The sequence below is a fragment of the Formica exsecta genome, unplaced genomic scaffold (genome assembly GCF_003651465.1).
Source record: "Formica exsecta isolate Colony F162 unplaced genomic scaffold, ASM365146v1 scaffold226, whole genome shotgun sequence".
NCBI lineage: Eukaryota > Metazoa > Arthropoda > Insecta > Hymenoptera > Formicidae > Formica > Formica exsecta.
The window spans coordinates 465,266-480,414 of NW_021849556.1; the positions used below are offsets into that span (position 1 = coordinate 465,266).

Here is a 15,149-nt window from a genome sequence, read left to right on the forward strand (position 1 = left end):
GGGAGAGAGAGGGGAGAGAGAGGGGAGAGAGAGGGGCGAGAGAGAAAGGAAGAGAGAGAGGGAGATAGAGAGAGGGAGTGAGAGAGAGAGAGGGAAAAGAGAGAGGGAGAGAGAGGGGAGAGACAGAGAGGAAGAAAAAGAGTGAAGAGTGAGGGAGGTAGAGTGAGAGAGGGAGAGAGAGGGGGGAGAGAGAGAGAGAGAAAAAAAAGAGAGGGGGAGAGGGGGAGACAGGGAAGAGAAAGAGACAGAGAGAGGGGGGATGTCTAATTGATTATTTTGCCATATGCTACGCGAATTTTAATGTCTTTCAGCATCATATGCGGGAATGAAATAATTATTCAAAATAAAATAGCACGGAAGAAAATTATAAAATTAGCGCTCAAAATATATTAACGTTGACTAGTGTTACGTCCAGACTCGAAGAAGGATGAGTCAATAGAAGGGCGCAACAATTATCTTTTATTATCTCAAAGTTAAACGTCTCGTGGCGTTTGGAATCGGGTCAAACGAAGTGACAGATCTGAAAAGCAGATAAACGACTGAGTCTGTATTACGTTGGTTATTCAGACGTTCGTTCGTGGTCTTTTTTCAATAAGAGAATTTAATCTTTTTTACATGAGATAGGACCAAGTGCGATCTTTCGACTAGGGGTTAATAAAGAGTTATTTTGATTTTAATTAATAAAGTACGAGTTTATTCATATTTTAAAATAAATGATAGATATACATGATCATATAAAAATAAAAAAATAATCTTGATGGTAATTTCTTGCTGAGTATGTGTGTGTGTTTCTTAGTTCGCGGGTGTTACATTAGTACGAAGGACATCAATCAGAATATAAGGGAAAGATTTTATCGTTAACATTTAGGTTCTGACTGGTTAATACAATAATAAAATATATTTAATTATAGAATAAGAAAAATAAAATCAAAATCAACGTATAAGTCAATAAGTGTAGTTATGTAGTATGTTAAGAACGGTATGAAGTATAAAATTAGTCGCTCGCATATGTTAGATTACGATCAGGATTTAAGATTTTCTAAGACTTATTGCCGGAATGGGTTAATGATTTTAAAAGAATGAAACATTCTGCGGAGAGCTATGAATTCGAAAAGAAAAATTATTCAATTTAACTTACTTTTTTAAATAGTAATTCGGAGATGGAGGGGTGGCGAATTTGTGCGGTGTTTCACTCTGTCATGTCGATAGCCCAATGTTCGACTCGTGATTGCTCTGGAGATGATGCCAAGTGAAGACACTAGTTGCACAAGTAACTTATCCGCGAATTACGGTGCAAAAGCACAGAGCAAGACTGCGTGAAACTGACTGGAGAAGACTGGAGAATGATTGTCTGAATATCTCTTTGAGTTCTCTTTTTATAATTTTCTTTTTGAGGGTGTATTCTAATTCTAAGAGTGGGAATCTTTCAAAACTTCAACAAATTGAAATTGCGCAGAAGTGGGGATTTTTCACTTTAACGAATTAAAAATTGTGCTAGTGTCCTCATTAGGCGGGGTGTTTTTCCTACTTTTTGAGTTTTTATCCATGGTGATCGTCGATTGGTGATCTCGATATCAGTTCAAAGTCCCTTGAGTATTAGCTTTCCCAGTGGACCCTCGCGCACGTGATCTGATTAGGAAAAATCTTAGTTCCTTATGATTATTTTTATTGATATTGATGCAGCTGTATTTACTGAATATTTCGTTAAAAAAACTTTATCATTATTGATTCGGTTATATTTGTCAGATATTTCGTTAGAAGGAATTTTATTATCTTTTTGGTACCACTTTACTCTTCCGCAAATTCTACTGCAAAGGATATTTACTGATTTTTATTTATTTTAAGGCGACCGGCGCGGTTTTGTCACCGGTCTTCTTGCGTCTTTCTCACAGTCACTCATAGATATAATTGTTGACAAGTAACTAAATGTTTAAAGAAATGTATGGCGCAAGATGCTCTGTTTACTAAACGATTCATTTTTATCACCAATCGACGGTCATTGCGGCAACCTCGCGGAAGGAAGGAATCGTGGATTCGTCAGAACGTAACACTAGTTTCGGCCCATTTTAATATGATGTATAATAAACAAACTGCAAAGTAGGAAATATTGGTGGGATGAGGAACTGAAAGAGTTGGTGAAAAATAAGAAAGATTTATACCTAAGATGGCTGAACACCAAGTCAGATGAAGACCTAAACATATACTGTTGAGGAGCGATGAAAGAAACTCGTAATAAAGTTCTAAAGAAGAAGCGAAACACTTGGGATAGAAAATGCAGGGAGATTGACACTTACATTGGCGGAAGAAGATGCACGGATTCATGGAAATTTATTAAGAAGGTTAGATCGAATGATAGGAGCGGTAATGATATAATACAAACGATACCAACTGAAAGATGGATCCAACATTATAAAAACCTGTTATCTGAGAATAGAAACGAATTTTTAAATGTGAATGAACAAATAGTAGTAGAAGGAGAGGAAATAATAATAAGTGTAGAAATAGTAAGAAAAGCAATAACCCAACTAAAAAATCGAAAATCAGCTGGACCAGAAGGCATCAACGCGGACTTGCTAAAAAATGGAACACCAAGGTTATATGAGATCCTGGCGGATTTTTATCAGAAGTATATTAATGGGCAGGAAGTTCCAAACGAATGGAAGCTATCACATATTAGCCCAATCTATGATATAAAAAAGGAAATAAACAGGAATGCGGAAATTACAGGGGAATATCAGTGACGAGCACGTTGAGTAGGCTATACGGAAGAATTCTGAGGAACATCATAGAGGACAAATACAGAAACAACGAAGAGGAGGAACAAAGCGGATTCCGAGCCGATTGGGGACTGAATATGAACGTAGATAAAACAAAATATTTATGTTTAAGAAAAAAGTGCACGGATATGGAGCTAGAGAACCAAGAGAGGATAGAATCGTGTAGACAATACAAATATTTAGGAGTGCAATTCAACACCTAAGGTACAGATAAGGAAGAAATCAAACTTAGAAATATACAAGCCAGGAAAGCGATTGGATGTCTGAATGGTATCTTATGGAGCAAAGAGATTGGGAAAAAACGGAAAGTGCAAATATATGACACCTTGATAAAAAGCAGCAAATTATATGGGTCGGAAACATGGAGAATAACCAAGAACTTAAAAAGGAAGTTGGAAGCTACGGAAATGGACGCCATAAGGAAAGCGGCAAGAATATCACGCTTGGAGAAAATAAGAAATGAGGAAGTAAAAAGGAGAATGGGTATAGAAGGAACCATAAAAGAGGATATCGAGAGAAAACAACTGATTTGGTACGGGCACATGGAGAGAATGGAAGACGACAGGCTACTAAAGAAAATCATGAAGTGGACACCAGAGGAAAGAAGAAGGAGGGGAAGACCAAGAAGGACATGGGCGGAAGGGATAAGGAAAGCTATGAGTAAGAGAAACTTAGGAGAGGAAGATTGGATGAACGGAGTGAAATGGAAGTTAGGCATCGAACAACGGCGAAAGACATTATAACCCGATTATATATATAGGGAAAACGGAGAAAAAGATCCACGCGCCAAGTGGGAACGGGATGTTGGGAGTTCCGCGCGTACCGTGACGATATCCGAGAGATAATCGCGAGAATCGAACTTGGGCGCCAGATACGATCTTTCACGTATCAATTCGCGAAACACGCGAAATAAGCGCGAAATAAACGCGAAAGAAATTGCCGGAATTCGCCACGGGCTAACTAGCTCGCCTAACGGTAGAGGGGCAGGGCGAGTGTTGATCGAACGCGAGAAATTGTGCAAGAGACGACAAGTACGTAAACGACAAACACAACTGAAAGGAAACTCGTAAATTAAACAGAGAAATCAACAGATTTATTATAATAGCGGGAGCCGCAGTTCCCTGAGAATAGTAATGATAAACCGCGCGGATATACGGCGGCGGTAAAAGAAACGCGGCTGCGAGACTGGGTGTTAGACGCGGGGCGCGAAACCCCGTAATGCGTACGCCGAGACCGACCCGTTAGATCGGCCGGAATGTTCGCTCGGCTTGGATTCCCAGCAAACACAGATACATAACTGTAACATTGCCATAATGAAACGCAATATAACAAGTAATATAACGTATTTGTTACATGTAACATTCACGTTAGTTGTAATTTCCCACTCATACAAAATTGCAGTTATATAACATGAATATAACATGTTACTAAAATGTTATATGATTGTTACAGTCATTTAATAATCCACCCAAGTAGCAAACTGACGTTACAATAACAGTAAATTTTGATCACAAAATGACCAATTATACATTCTAGGTCTCATGAGTCCCGAAAATGACGTCGATATGTCACATCCACGGGACGTCATTTTCTGACGTTTGTTTGACGGCAAAACTAAGACCAATTACAGTAATAATATAACACATATTATAGTGATATATATTATAGGCAAATTTAAATAATTTAATTTATAAAATTAAAGATTTTATTTATATGAAAGTTAATTTCTGTTTTATATTTTAAGCAGATAATAACAAACAATTTTTACTTATTCGGATAGGAATTGTCCGAATAAATTAAAATCGGATATTATCTGTCCGATTTTCCAAAAATCAGTTCAATATCTGAATTTCCTGGTACGGGAATCGTATCAGAAATTGAACTGATAAAAATAATTACAATGTTATTAGCCGCATTTTGCAGGCTTTATATACGCTCATGACAAGAATTTGAATACGGGTATAGATAGTGAATAGCGCGCCGTATAGCGGTAAGCAAATGAAATATAATCCCAATATTAGTTACAAAAGAACTTTATTTGGACGATCATAGAACGTCTTCAAAACTACGTCTTTGGCTAGTCTAAGAAATGAGGTCTATTAAACGTCAATTATTAGTTGCCGACATTATATACCAAAAATAGATGTCATTATGTCGTCTTTTGACGTTACTCTGTTACTTGGGCTGTTACATATTACATATTACTCCCATGTTACATAGCAGTTATATTCTGGTGTTATATTACATAGATAAAAGACAGTTATATAATCCCAATATAAATTAGATATAACAAATGTTACATTACATGTTACTCCCATGTTACATAGCAGTTATATTCTGGTGTTATATTGCATAAATAAGAGACAGTTATATAATTCCAATATAAATTAGGCATAACAACTGTTACATTACATGTTATTCCCATGTTATATAGCAGTTATATTCTGTGTTTACTGGGTTACGCCTCGCACTGCGAAGAAATTGATTATTATGTTCGTCTATAATTCGGGCGCAAGTCCGAATCAATTCTCGATATCACCTCGCCAACGGCGACCTTATCGCCCGCTATTACCGCTAAATTACTAATACGCAACTTAAGATTAACAGGCAATTAATACAACGCGGACATGCTTCGATCTCGGACGGACATATTACGCAGAATCGAATGCTCGACACACACACGCAAGCAGTTCATGCAAGAATCGCGAGGAAACTCCCACAAAACGCGCTCACAATTTCGAGACGCGGTGCTTTACAACCGACCGAATACGTCGAATTTACGCGATCCACACTCTCACGCAACCCGTACAATAATCGTGGAGGAAAGTTGTACCGGACGTGCATGCAAAGTTTAGACGCGAAGTTTCACAAACGAAGGACAAAAGTAATATAACAAATTGACGCGAATCACACTCACACTCAAACGACCGACATACAGCACGAACAAACGACCGACATACAGTACGAACGAATCTTAAACGCTAGACGTGCGAGAACCAGCGCAAATATAATCTACGGAATCCGAATCTCCAGAGAGACGACACACGGTTTATTAGAAACGCGAGGTAATGTCTCGATCCGCGGAAACCGATACTTTCGAGGCTCCGGGGCTCGAATCGCTTGACGACGTGGCCGTGACGCGAAAATCTACACCAAAGAATCGTCGGGCTTAGGTACACCAAAGTACGAATTCACGGCGACGACGACAGAACGAAACGATTCCGGGCGCGATCGCGAGTGGCGAATATGGCGGCGGATAACCTCACCGGTACTTTTCCTCTCGTGGTGGTTACACGGGGTCAACGACGTTGACGTCCTCTCCCTCGGGTCCGTCCTTTCGCAGCTGCCGATCGCCGGGATCCTCTCCGCTCGCTCTCGTCTCGCTATCGCTCTCGTCAAAACGGTCCTCTCGCTTACGCTTCTATCTCGCACGCAAGCTCGCGCCAGTCTCATCCTGGATCGTCGCGATCCAGAATCGATACCTGTGCGCCAGCCGGGGCTGCGCACACAGGGTGCGTATTATCGCAACCAATCACGCGTTATCACGCGCTGTGGCCAGCGGGCGGCGCGCTCACGGTCGTAACGGGGGTGCGCGCGCCCCCGGTATTACAAACAATAATTCGCTGGGGCTCTTTTCGCGGGGCCGTCGCGGGGTCTGAGGTGAACGGTTTGGCCGGAAGTATCGCTGCCACCCTTCCTTCCGTCTTTTCCGGGACCGCGTCACGCCATCGGGTGCAGAATTGCAGTCCCTCCTCGGGGACCGGATCCGCACGGGCCTGTGTCCTTGCACGAGGATCCCCTCGCTGTCCCGTGCGTTGCACATCACGTGTGCGGGTCCTGATCCCGTCGTGACGTAGCTAGTTTGGCCGTTAGATGTTTTGGATTTCCAAATTGCTGGCTCCTTGCCCCTCCAAGGTCTTCCTTGATTGGCGATCGTATTTTCCGTGACGCTTCAGCGACTTTCCGCTCCTTCTTCCGATGAGGCTCCCAAATGAATTATTCATACGAAAGAAAATCATAAACGAAATTAATATTACGCTCGAAATCTCAATTAATGACGCCTCTCTGGAGGTAACGGTACGGTTCTCGCAATGATTCGACTGGCGCGGCCCTTCAGCCCGCGCTTTTTCGATCGGAGAGGGACTCGGCGGACGCGCGCGAGACGGCAACGTCACAAAGTTTATTGATCCCTAATGGGGTTACAATCTTTACAATCCCTTAACCTATTCCTTAATCTAATACATTATGTACATGCTTCGCCCTATCATCGCCCTTTCCGTCATTCTCTCTTTCTCTCTCCGCTTTATTCTCCTACTGCTTTATCTCTAACTTACATACTACTTACGTCTATCTTACGCTAAACCTTATCTCTACTGGACCCCCGCTTCCGCTGTTCTTCCTTATAGTTCTTCCGCCCCTCTTTCCTCTTTCATTCTTCTTTCATCCTCCACCCTCTCTCTCTTTCTCTCTCTCTCTCCCTCTCACTCTCTCTCTTTCTCTCTCCTCCTCCTCTCTTTCTCTCTCTCACCCTTCTCCTTACCCCTGTTCTCCTTCCCTTCCCTCTCTCTTCATTCTCTCCCCCCACCTTCATACGTTCACCCCTTTTACTCCCTCCTTTCCCCACTCCACTCTTCTCCACCCTTTTCCCCTTCCCTGCTCTCTACCCCTCTCGCTCTTTCTATCTCTTTTATCCATTCCTCTCCTCCTCCCACCTTATCGCCCGCTATTACCGCCAAATTATTAATACGCAACTTAAGATTAACAGGCAATTAATAAAACGCGGACATGCTTCGATTTCGGGCGGACAGGTTACGCAGAATCGAATACTCGGCACACACACGCACACAATCCATGCAAGAATCGCGAGGAAACTCTCACAAAACGCGCTCACAATTTCGAAACGCGGTGCTTTACAACCGATATAATACGTCGAATTTACGCGATTCGCACTCTCACGCAACCCGTACAATAATCGTGGAGGAAAGTTGTACCGGACGTGCATGCAAAGTTTAGACGCGAAGTTTCACAAACGAAGGACAAAAGTAATATAACAAATTGACGCGAATCACACTCACACTCAAACGACCGACATACAGCACGAATGAGACTTAAACGCTAGACGTGCGAGAACCAACGCAAATATAATCTACGGAATCCGAATCTCCAGAGAGACAACACACGGTTTATTAAAAACGCGAGGTAATGTCTCGATCCGCGGAAACCGATACTTTCGAGGCTCCGGGGCTCGAATCGCTTGACGACGTGGCCGTGACGCGAAAATCTACACCAAAGAATCGGGCTTAGCCCGTACACCAAAGTACGAATTCACGGCGACGACGACAGAACGAAACGATTCCGGGCGCCATCGGGTGCAGGATTGCAGTCCCTCCGCGGGGACCGGATCCGCACGGGCCTGAGTCCTTGCGCGAGGATTTTCTCGCTGTCCCGTGCGTCGCGCATTACGTGTGCGGGTCGTGATCCTATCGCGACGTAGCCAGACGTTAGATGCTTTAAATTCCCGGATTGCTGGCTCCTTGCCCCTCTAAGGTCGTTCTGGATCGCCGATTGTATTTTCCGTGATGTTTCAGCGACTTTCCGCTCGTTCTTCCGATGGTATATAATAAATAAACGATGTATAATAAATAAATCGATTTTTAAAAGTAATTTATATGATTTCACTTTTCACTCTTCCGCTTTTTACACTCCAATGAAAGAAAAATAACTGTGCTGTATCAATCGCGCGAGCTCCTTTTTGCACCGATATACATATAACGATATATTTACCGATATATTTGAATTTGACTCTGCTCGTGCTTTAATTGAAAGCTATCGGACGCCGTAATTAACGCGGATCCGTATAACGTTCTTCAAAGAATCCGCCCTTATACAGCAGGTGGGGCGCTGAATATATTTTCGGATTTCGCGTACAATATACGCTAATTAAAACAAACGTGTAAGTTTCGCAATTTGACATTTGAAATTTGAATAGCGACATCGCGATATTTTGCTGCGAACGCTATTAATGTTTCATTGTGTGTGCGAAGAACGGGGAGAACCCCTAATCTCGCGTTTCACCGCCGCGAATTTTCCACATTACGCCGAAATAATTATAATACCCTAATCAAACATTTAATTCTCTGTTTTTGTTAATTAATACGCGGCCGAACATAAACTAAATTCAAATGCAATTGCAACACAGTGAAACGCAAAAAAAACACGATACATGACAACCTTACAATAAGATATATCGTCAAAGACTTTTAAATCTGAATCCATACCTGTAAAAACCAATCGAGATCGAAGAATCGAATTTATCAAATTCGCGCTTGCGCGCTTGTGACGATAAGAAATTAAACGAGTTCACGTGTTTAATCACTGCATTTCAATTTTTACGCTTCTCTATCTTACGCGGCAATAAATGTCATCCATCGGATTAAAACAGACGGGCCCTTAATCTTAATATCTCCCCGGTCGTAAGGATTAGCACAACGAATCTCTCCCGAAAGTTAACAGTTTACTGTCGCCCGTGCCGACGGTCTCGTCGCCGTCTTTGTTTCTCCCCATAGCGATCCGCTCAAGTAATTTAAGTAATTTAAGTACTTAAAGCGCAAGCGAGAGCGGATTGCTTTATGACCGATTGTAATTCAGTCTCTCTCTCTTTTGCCGAGACGCGTCTTAACATTAATTTTACCGCCGATCACAATTCTTCGGAAATTTTTGAATCACGTTGCTCCGCTCCTTAACGCACGGGATGAATCATTCCGCGAGGTCCCGAAATAAGAAAGAATTGTATTGGAGAACAATTACAATTTCTTAATATGTCCTTACATAGCTTATGTCTCTCGTGAAAGATGTATTTAATTTAATCATCATATGCGTATATTAATAGAAGAATATAAATGTATAATAATTTCATATAGAATATTATCAAAATTTAATAGGCAGTATAATATGCTACACAAAAATCTTTTATAAAATATATTTCAAAATTTGAGAGTATTCATAAAAAAAAAGAAACACGTGCAAAATGAAATTTTTAGCTCTTAATGTTGTTATCGCAAATAAAAAATGTAGTTTGATTGTTGTGAGATTTCTTGTAAACTATATGATATTTTTATAATAATATACCAAAAATCAAATATCTTTGACTATCTGTATTAATTTGTATAAAAAGAACACCAATTAAAATAAGAGAGAGAAAAGAATTATCGTAATAGTTAACGTCTCAAAAGGCAAGAAACATTTTTCTCATATTTTTGTATTTATATTTAACATTATTAATATATACCGTATGCTATATGTGTAGGTGCTAGAATGGTCCGGTGTATCTCTTATTGATCGGAGCTTCGAGGAGGTGCAGCAGATAATCGAGCGAACCGACGACGTAGCGGAATTGGTGGTGGAGCATGCGACCGATATGTAAGTCAATGCATATAGTAATATTACCGTGAGATGATTGTGAACAGACCTAACCGCAAATCGATTCTCTATATTCACTTCGTGTTTCCCGGCGACCAATTTCTATGACGCCCTCGAAAAACAGTACTGGAGACTTACTAGATGATCCGCAATCTGGAAAGACACCTACAAATTTGGGCCTTCTAATGGGTAAGTGCCAACAGATAAAATTTGTCAAAATGGCTTTTGAATTTCCAGACTCAAATTTGTAGAAACAATAGTATCTTAAAGGAAATCTCTGATTGTACATTATTTATATTAAAATATTATTTGTACACAAGTCCATAAATAATCTTCGACATACAAGAATACGCGTTGAGAAGATCAATATATAAAAAAAATTATTATAACTCTAAATTGGTTATCGAGAAATATCATTTATCGATTTTCATGTCCTAAATATGAATTCTATGAAAATATTTTTACATCCAAAACTAGTATTACAAATAAAACGTACGTATATTTCATCGATTATTTGTAATATAACGATCGTTGTAATAAAAAATAAGACCCTGTGACTACACTTAGTTGATTTGACGAGGGTTACGAAAATCGACCACCTCGAAACTGGGTTAGGCCATAAAGAAAAGAAAAGCCTAAAAGATAACACAGGGCTTGGTACATATGTCGCTCTGGAAATAACTTCGAGTAGTACGTGTAGTGGCTTTTTATATAACAAATAAAAGTCCCAAGTGGTATTCTAGGACGTCGCGAGGACGAGAATGACCTCTGACCGCTGACACAGTTCCGTTTTGACCTCAAGACGAAGAACGAATATTTTCGTATCCGTGAATATTTGCTAAGCCACTCTATCTCATTCTTAACGCGGTCGCGTTTCTTTGTGTGAATTTAGAAAATACGCAAAATAATGTGAAAATAATCTATTATTAAAAATTAAAATCGCTTGCAAAAAATTTAAGGGGTCTTAAAAATTTAAAGTCTTCTTTTTGATTGTTATTTTTTCAATGAAAAATATGTAGCATTCGTACACATATACATGCCACTTTTATCAATCTATTGTCCCTAAATATTCCACATTTTTTATATATTTAATACTAATATCCCTGAATTTTATTTACACATATATACAACACATTATAAATATCTTAGATTATTCACATTTTATAACGCAACAATATTGAATTTATCATCATTGATTTACATATCCAAAATTTTATTTGGGTGGAGTTCCGAAAAGGTCCCGTCTCCGATTTTGATGAAACGCAAAGCGAGGTTATATATTGGGACTTCTACGCAGTACTGTCAGCCTTTGTAGTTTCACCTATACAGCAATTGGTTTGAGATATATGTTTAACTTTGATTTTCTCGAAAACTATCACTTGGACGGTAAAAATGAATAGGACATAAAATATTTATCTCTGTAAGATCTAAAACTTTTGTCTAAAACATTTATCATGATTTTCCGTATTTACTGAGATAAGCGTAAAAAACTATAATTTTTATGGGTTTTTCATGGGTTTCACCATGAAAATCAAATAGTCGCCAATTTTCACTATGATATTCGTAATCAGCGCATCAAAATACGTAAGAATACTGAGTTTCAAAAAAATCGGAGACGGGACCTTTTCGGAACTTTATCCTTTTATTCTACAAGCTCTAGAATGATAACTTTTTCAATATACAATATATGTTTTCGCTACACGATTGTACTCACACGAAGCGAATTAAAGAAATGACTTTCAACAATCATTATCACATTATCATCATAGTCACTGTGGAAAACGCGAGGGATGTCTCACTCACCAAAAATTTGTACATGTATTGCGAATTACCGGGAATTACCCAAGTAATTTCATGTAATGCGCCGTGTAATTCTAAGTAATTCAAAGGACGAATTTACGTCCGAATTCAATTGTAGAAGACGTACTTTTAGATAGAAGGTCATTATTTTGAGTTTTTTTCTTTTGTTTATTGGCCCTTAGGTTGGCACTCCTTTTATTTAGTTCTTTTCTGGTAATAATAAAATCATAAAGGCTCACAATGTTAAATAACAATAATATATGACGGGCTAATAGGAGCCGTGCGTAAGATTAATCTTATGCACGGCTCCTATATTATTGTTTTTTTTTTCGTTTTACATATTTTTTAGACATTTCTCTGGACATCCCTCTTCTTCGTAACAATCTATCTGTAGACAGTCGGTCGTATTTTGTAGCAAAAAACTAACATACTGTCGATTTTCTTACCAATGATACCTTATTTTTAATTTATTTTATTAAATTTAAAAAAATTATCTTTTTGCGGTTATCTATTTATCTGAAATATTGATAAATAATCATAAATTTGACTTTCAAAGAATTATTCACGCGTATCTCTAAAGACGTTATAATGACATCATTTTTACTTTTTAAGACGTTTTAATCTTGTCTGGGTTATTATTATTTTGTGCTATAGGACTTATATATAAATCAATGCAAAGTAATGCGGCGTAATGCGAAATAATGCGTAAGTAATTCCAGAAAAAATGTACATGTATTGTGACAGTGAGATACCCCTCGGGAAAACGATTGCAGGAATATTATAATTGAGTGTTATTACTGATATGATGCATATTGAAATATTTTTGCAGAAACCGAAACGGACAAAACGCCCTCGTCGCCGACGGCTCACAATAAATAACAATAATATATGACGGGCTAATAGGAGCCGTGCGTAAGATTAATCTTATGCACGGCTCCTATATTATTGTTTTTTTTTTCGTTTTACATATTTTTTAGACATTTCTCTGGACATCCCTCTTCTTCGTAACAATCTATCTGTAGACAGTCGGTCGTATTTTGTAGCAAAAAACTAACATACTGTCGATTTTCTTACCAATGATACCTTATTTTTAATTTATTTTATTAAATTTAAAAAAATTATCTTTTTGCGGTTATCTATTTATCTGAAAGTATTGTGACAGTGAGATACCCCTCGGGAAAACGATTGCAGGAATATTATAACTGAGTGTTATTACTGATATGATGCATATTGAAATATTTTTGCAGAAACCGAAACGGACAAAACGCCCTCGTCGCCGACGCGCAGGAAACTGCCAAAAACGCCGGTATAACGAGTTGATAAATTGACACTTACACGCATTGATCGTCTCTCTCTTTCTCTCTTTCTTTCATTACCCTACACATGATATCAGTACGACGATGATGTGCTTTCTTCGTTATTTGTTATTTATACTTTCAATAATATAATTTTGATTTAGAGAGCTAAATTATACAATATAAAATTTCTTTCTGCTGTCGTAGCGTCAAGACATGTAATCGTGATAGTCCATCAGCGGTATCTTAGATTTGTAAATGTCGAGAAATAACGCGACAATAAACTTCTTGCGCGTTGATAATGCATATGAGGCAACGATATGCTGTCTTATTCTATTCGGTATCATTCGCTGGTTCAAAAGATGCTCTCCTCGATGTACACGATGCATACGCAGACTCGGGGATAAGCACGCTTAAAAGCCGAAAATAAGAGCGTAAGGAAAAGAAAAGAAAGAGAAAAGCGCAAGGGAACAGCTGAATGAAAAGAAAAAGGCGTCCTCCCTCACGCATCCTCTCTTTGCTTTTGTACATATAATATAATATGTGTTATTCGTATTAGCCGTATATGAACACGAACTGATTGTGCAAGCGTGTAAACGACGGATAGGCAGACGTGACAGGTGACATGTGTAGATGAGTGCGTGAGACCGCGGCTTTCAGCGTCAACGCGAATCAGTTAAAGTGAATGAGCTACGTGAATGTGCCGAAGCGTGTCGAAAAAGTCACGAATAATTTAAAAAAAAAAATTGGTAACCGCAATCGAAATGTCCGTGAGTCAATCAATTTTGTCACCTAAAAAACAACATGATTGATTTACATCTTCGACGCTTTGACTAATTGTTCATTTCCATGGATTCGCTACAATTTTTTTTGTACAATAGGAAATTAAACAAAAATTTATCCGTTCAAATCTCTAATCTTTTATATATTATTTTGTAAAAAAAAATTACAGTTAATTGTCATTTTACAATTGCGAATTAAAATTTTAATATCTGTACGCATCTCTGCTATAACAAGTTTAATCTTAATGTTGATATTAATATACAAATAATCATGCTAAATTTCTGTGATGAATATGTGATATAATTTTTCATATATCAGAAAAATTTATTTTTACACTAATTGTTGCATTATTTAGTTCAATCTTGAATTATTCGGGTACTCAACTTTTCGATCTAATAGCCGAATGGCTTCCCAAATTACATCTTTCTCACGGACCGACAATCTTATCTGAGCGCTTTGTCAGTGGTGCTTAAGAAAAGCTGATAAAAGTACTCGGGTATTCTGACCGAGCATTATTCGTGAAAAGTAAAAGTATTTAAATCACACTGATTTTACCTTAGTAAAATACAATGCGACACACTTCAACCGCGCATTTTCGCTGATTGTGCGCGAAAACCGCTACATGTAAATATTGTATGTATATTGATGTAATTAGCTATGGTGTCCCTTTTCCTCGGCAAAACGAAACGAGCATGTTCTTCGCGTTGTCGTCAGATAAGTTTCGAAGATCGCATCTAATGAAAGAAAAGTCTATCCATAAAAAGACGAAGATAATTAACGACGATAAGGACGAGTAGGAAACTACTTTCAAAAATGTTTTTGAGAAATTAGATAATTGAAAAAAAAAATTGAAAAGCGTTCAATTCGATTGATCTTTAATATGTAGTAATTAGTAGTTTTTGATCTTTAACAACAATTTCGTGCTCATGTGATTTTAGAATTCGTGATAAAAAGAAAAAGAGTGTAGCTAACGTAACTTTCTAAATTTTATGGATAGTAAAGTTATGAGATTATTACACAACCGTGCATTTCATGCGATATTAATAGAAGAAAAGTGATAACAAAAAGTTATATA

General features: G+C 38.4%; 1 protein-coding gene across 3 annotated transcripts in view; it reads left to right on the forward strand.

Moving 5' to 3' along the window:
• Window positions 1–15,149, forward strand: part of LOC115235552 (regulating synaptic membrane exocytosis protein 2-like) — a 194,709-nt gene that overhangs the window by 123,772 nt on the left and 55,788 nt on the right. For all 3 annotated transcript variants that reach the window (XR_003884047.1, XM_029807418.1, XM_029807417.1), the window contains exons 12-14: window positions 10,084–10,196; window positions 10,321–10,385; window positions 13,244–13,302. Coding sequence is in view for 2 of the 3 variants with exons in the window: in XM_029807418.1 (XP_029663278.1) it covers window positions 10,084–10,196; window positions 10,321–10,385; window positions 13,244–13,302 (237 nt within the window). In the remaining variant the exon portion in view is untranslated. The remainder of the gene's footprint in view (window positions 1–10,083; window positions 10,197–10,320; window positions 10,386–13,243; window positions 13,303–15,149) is intronic.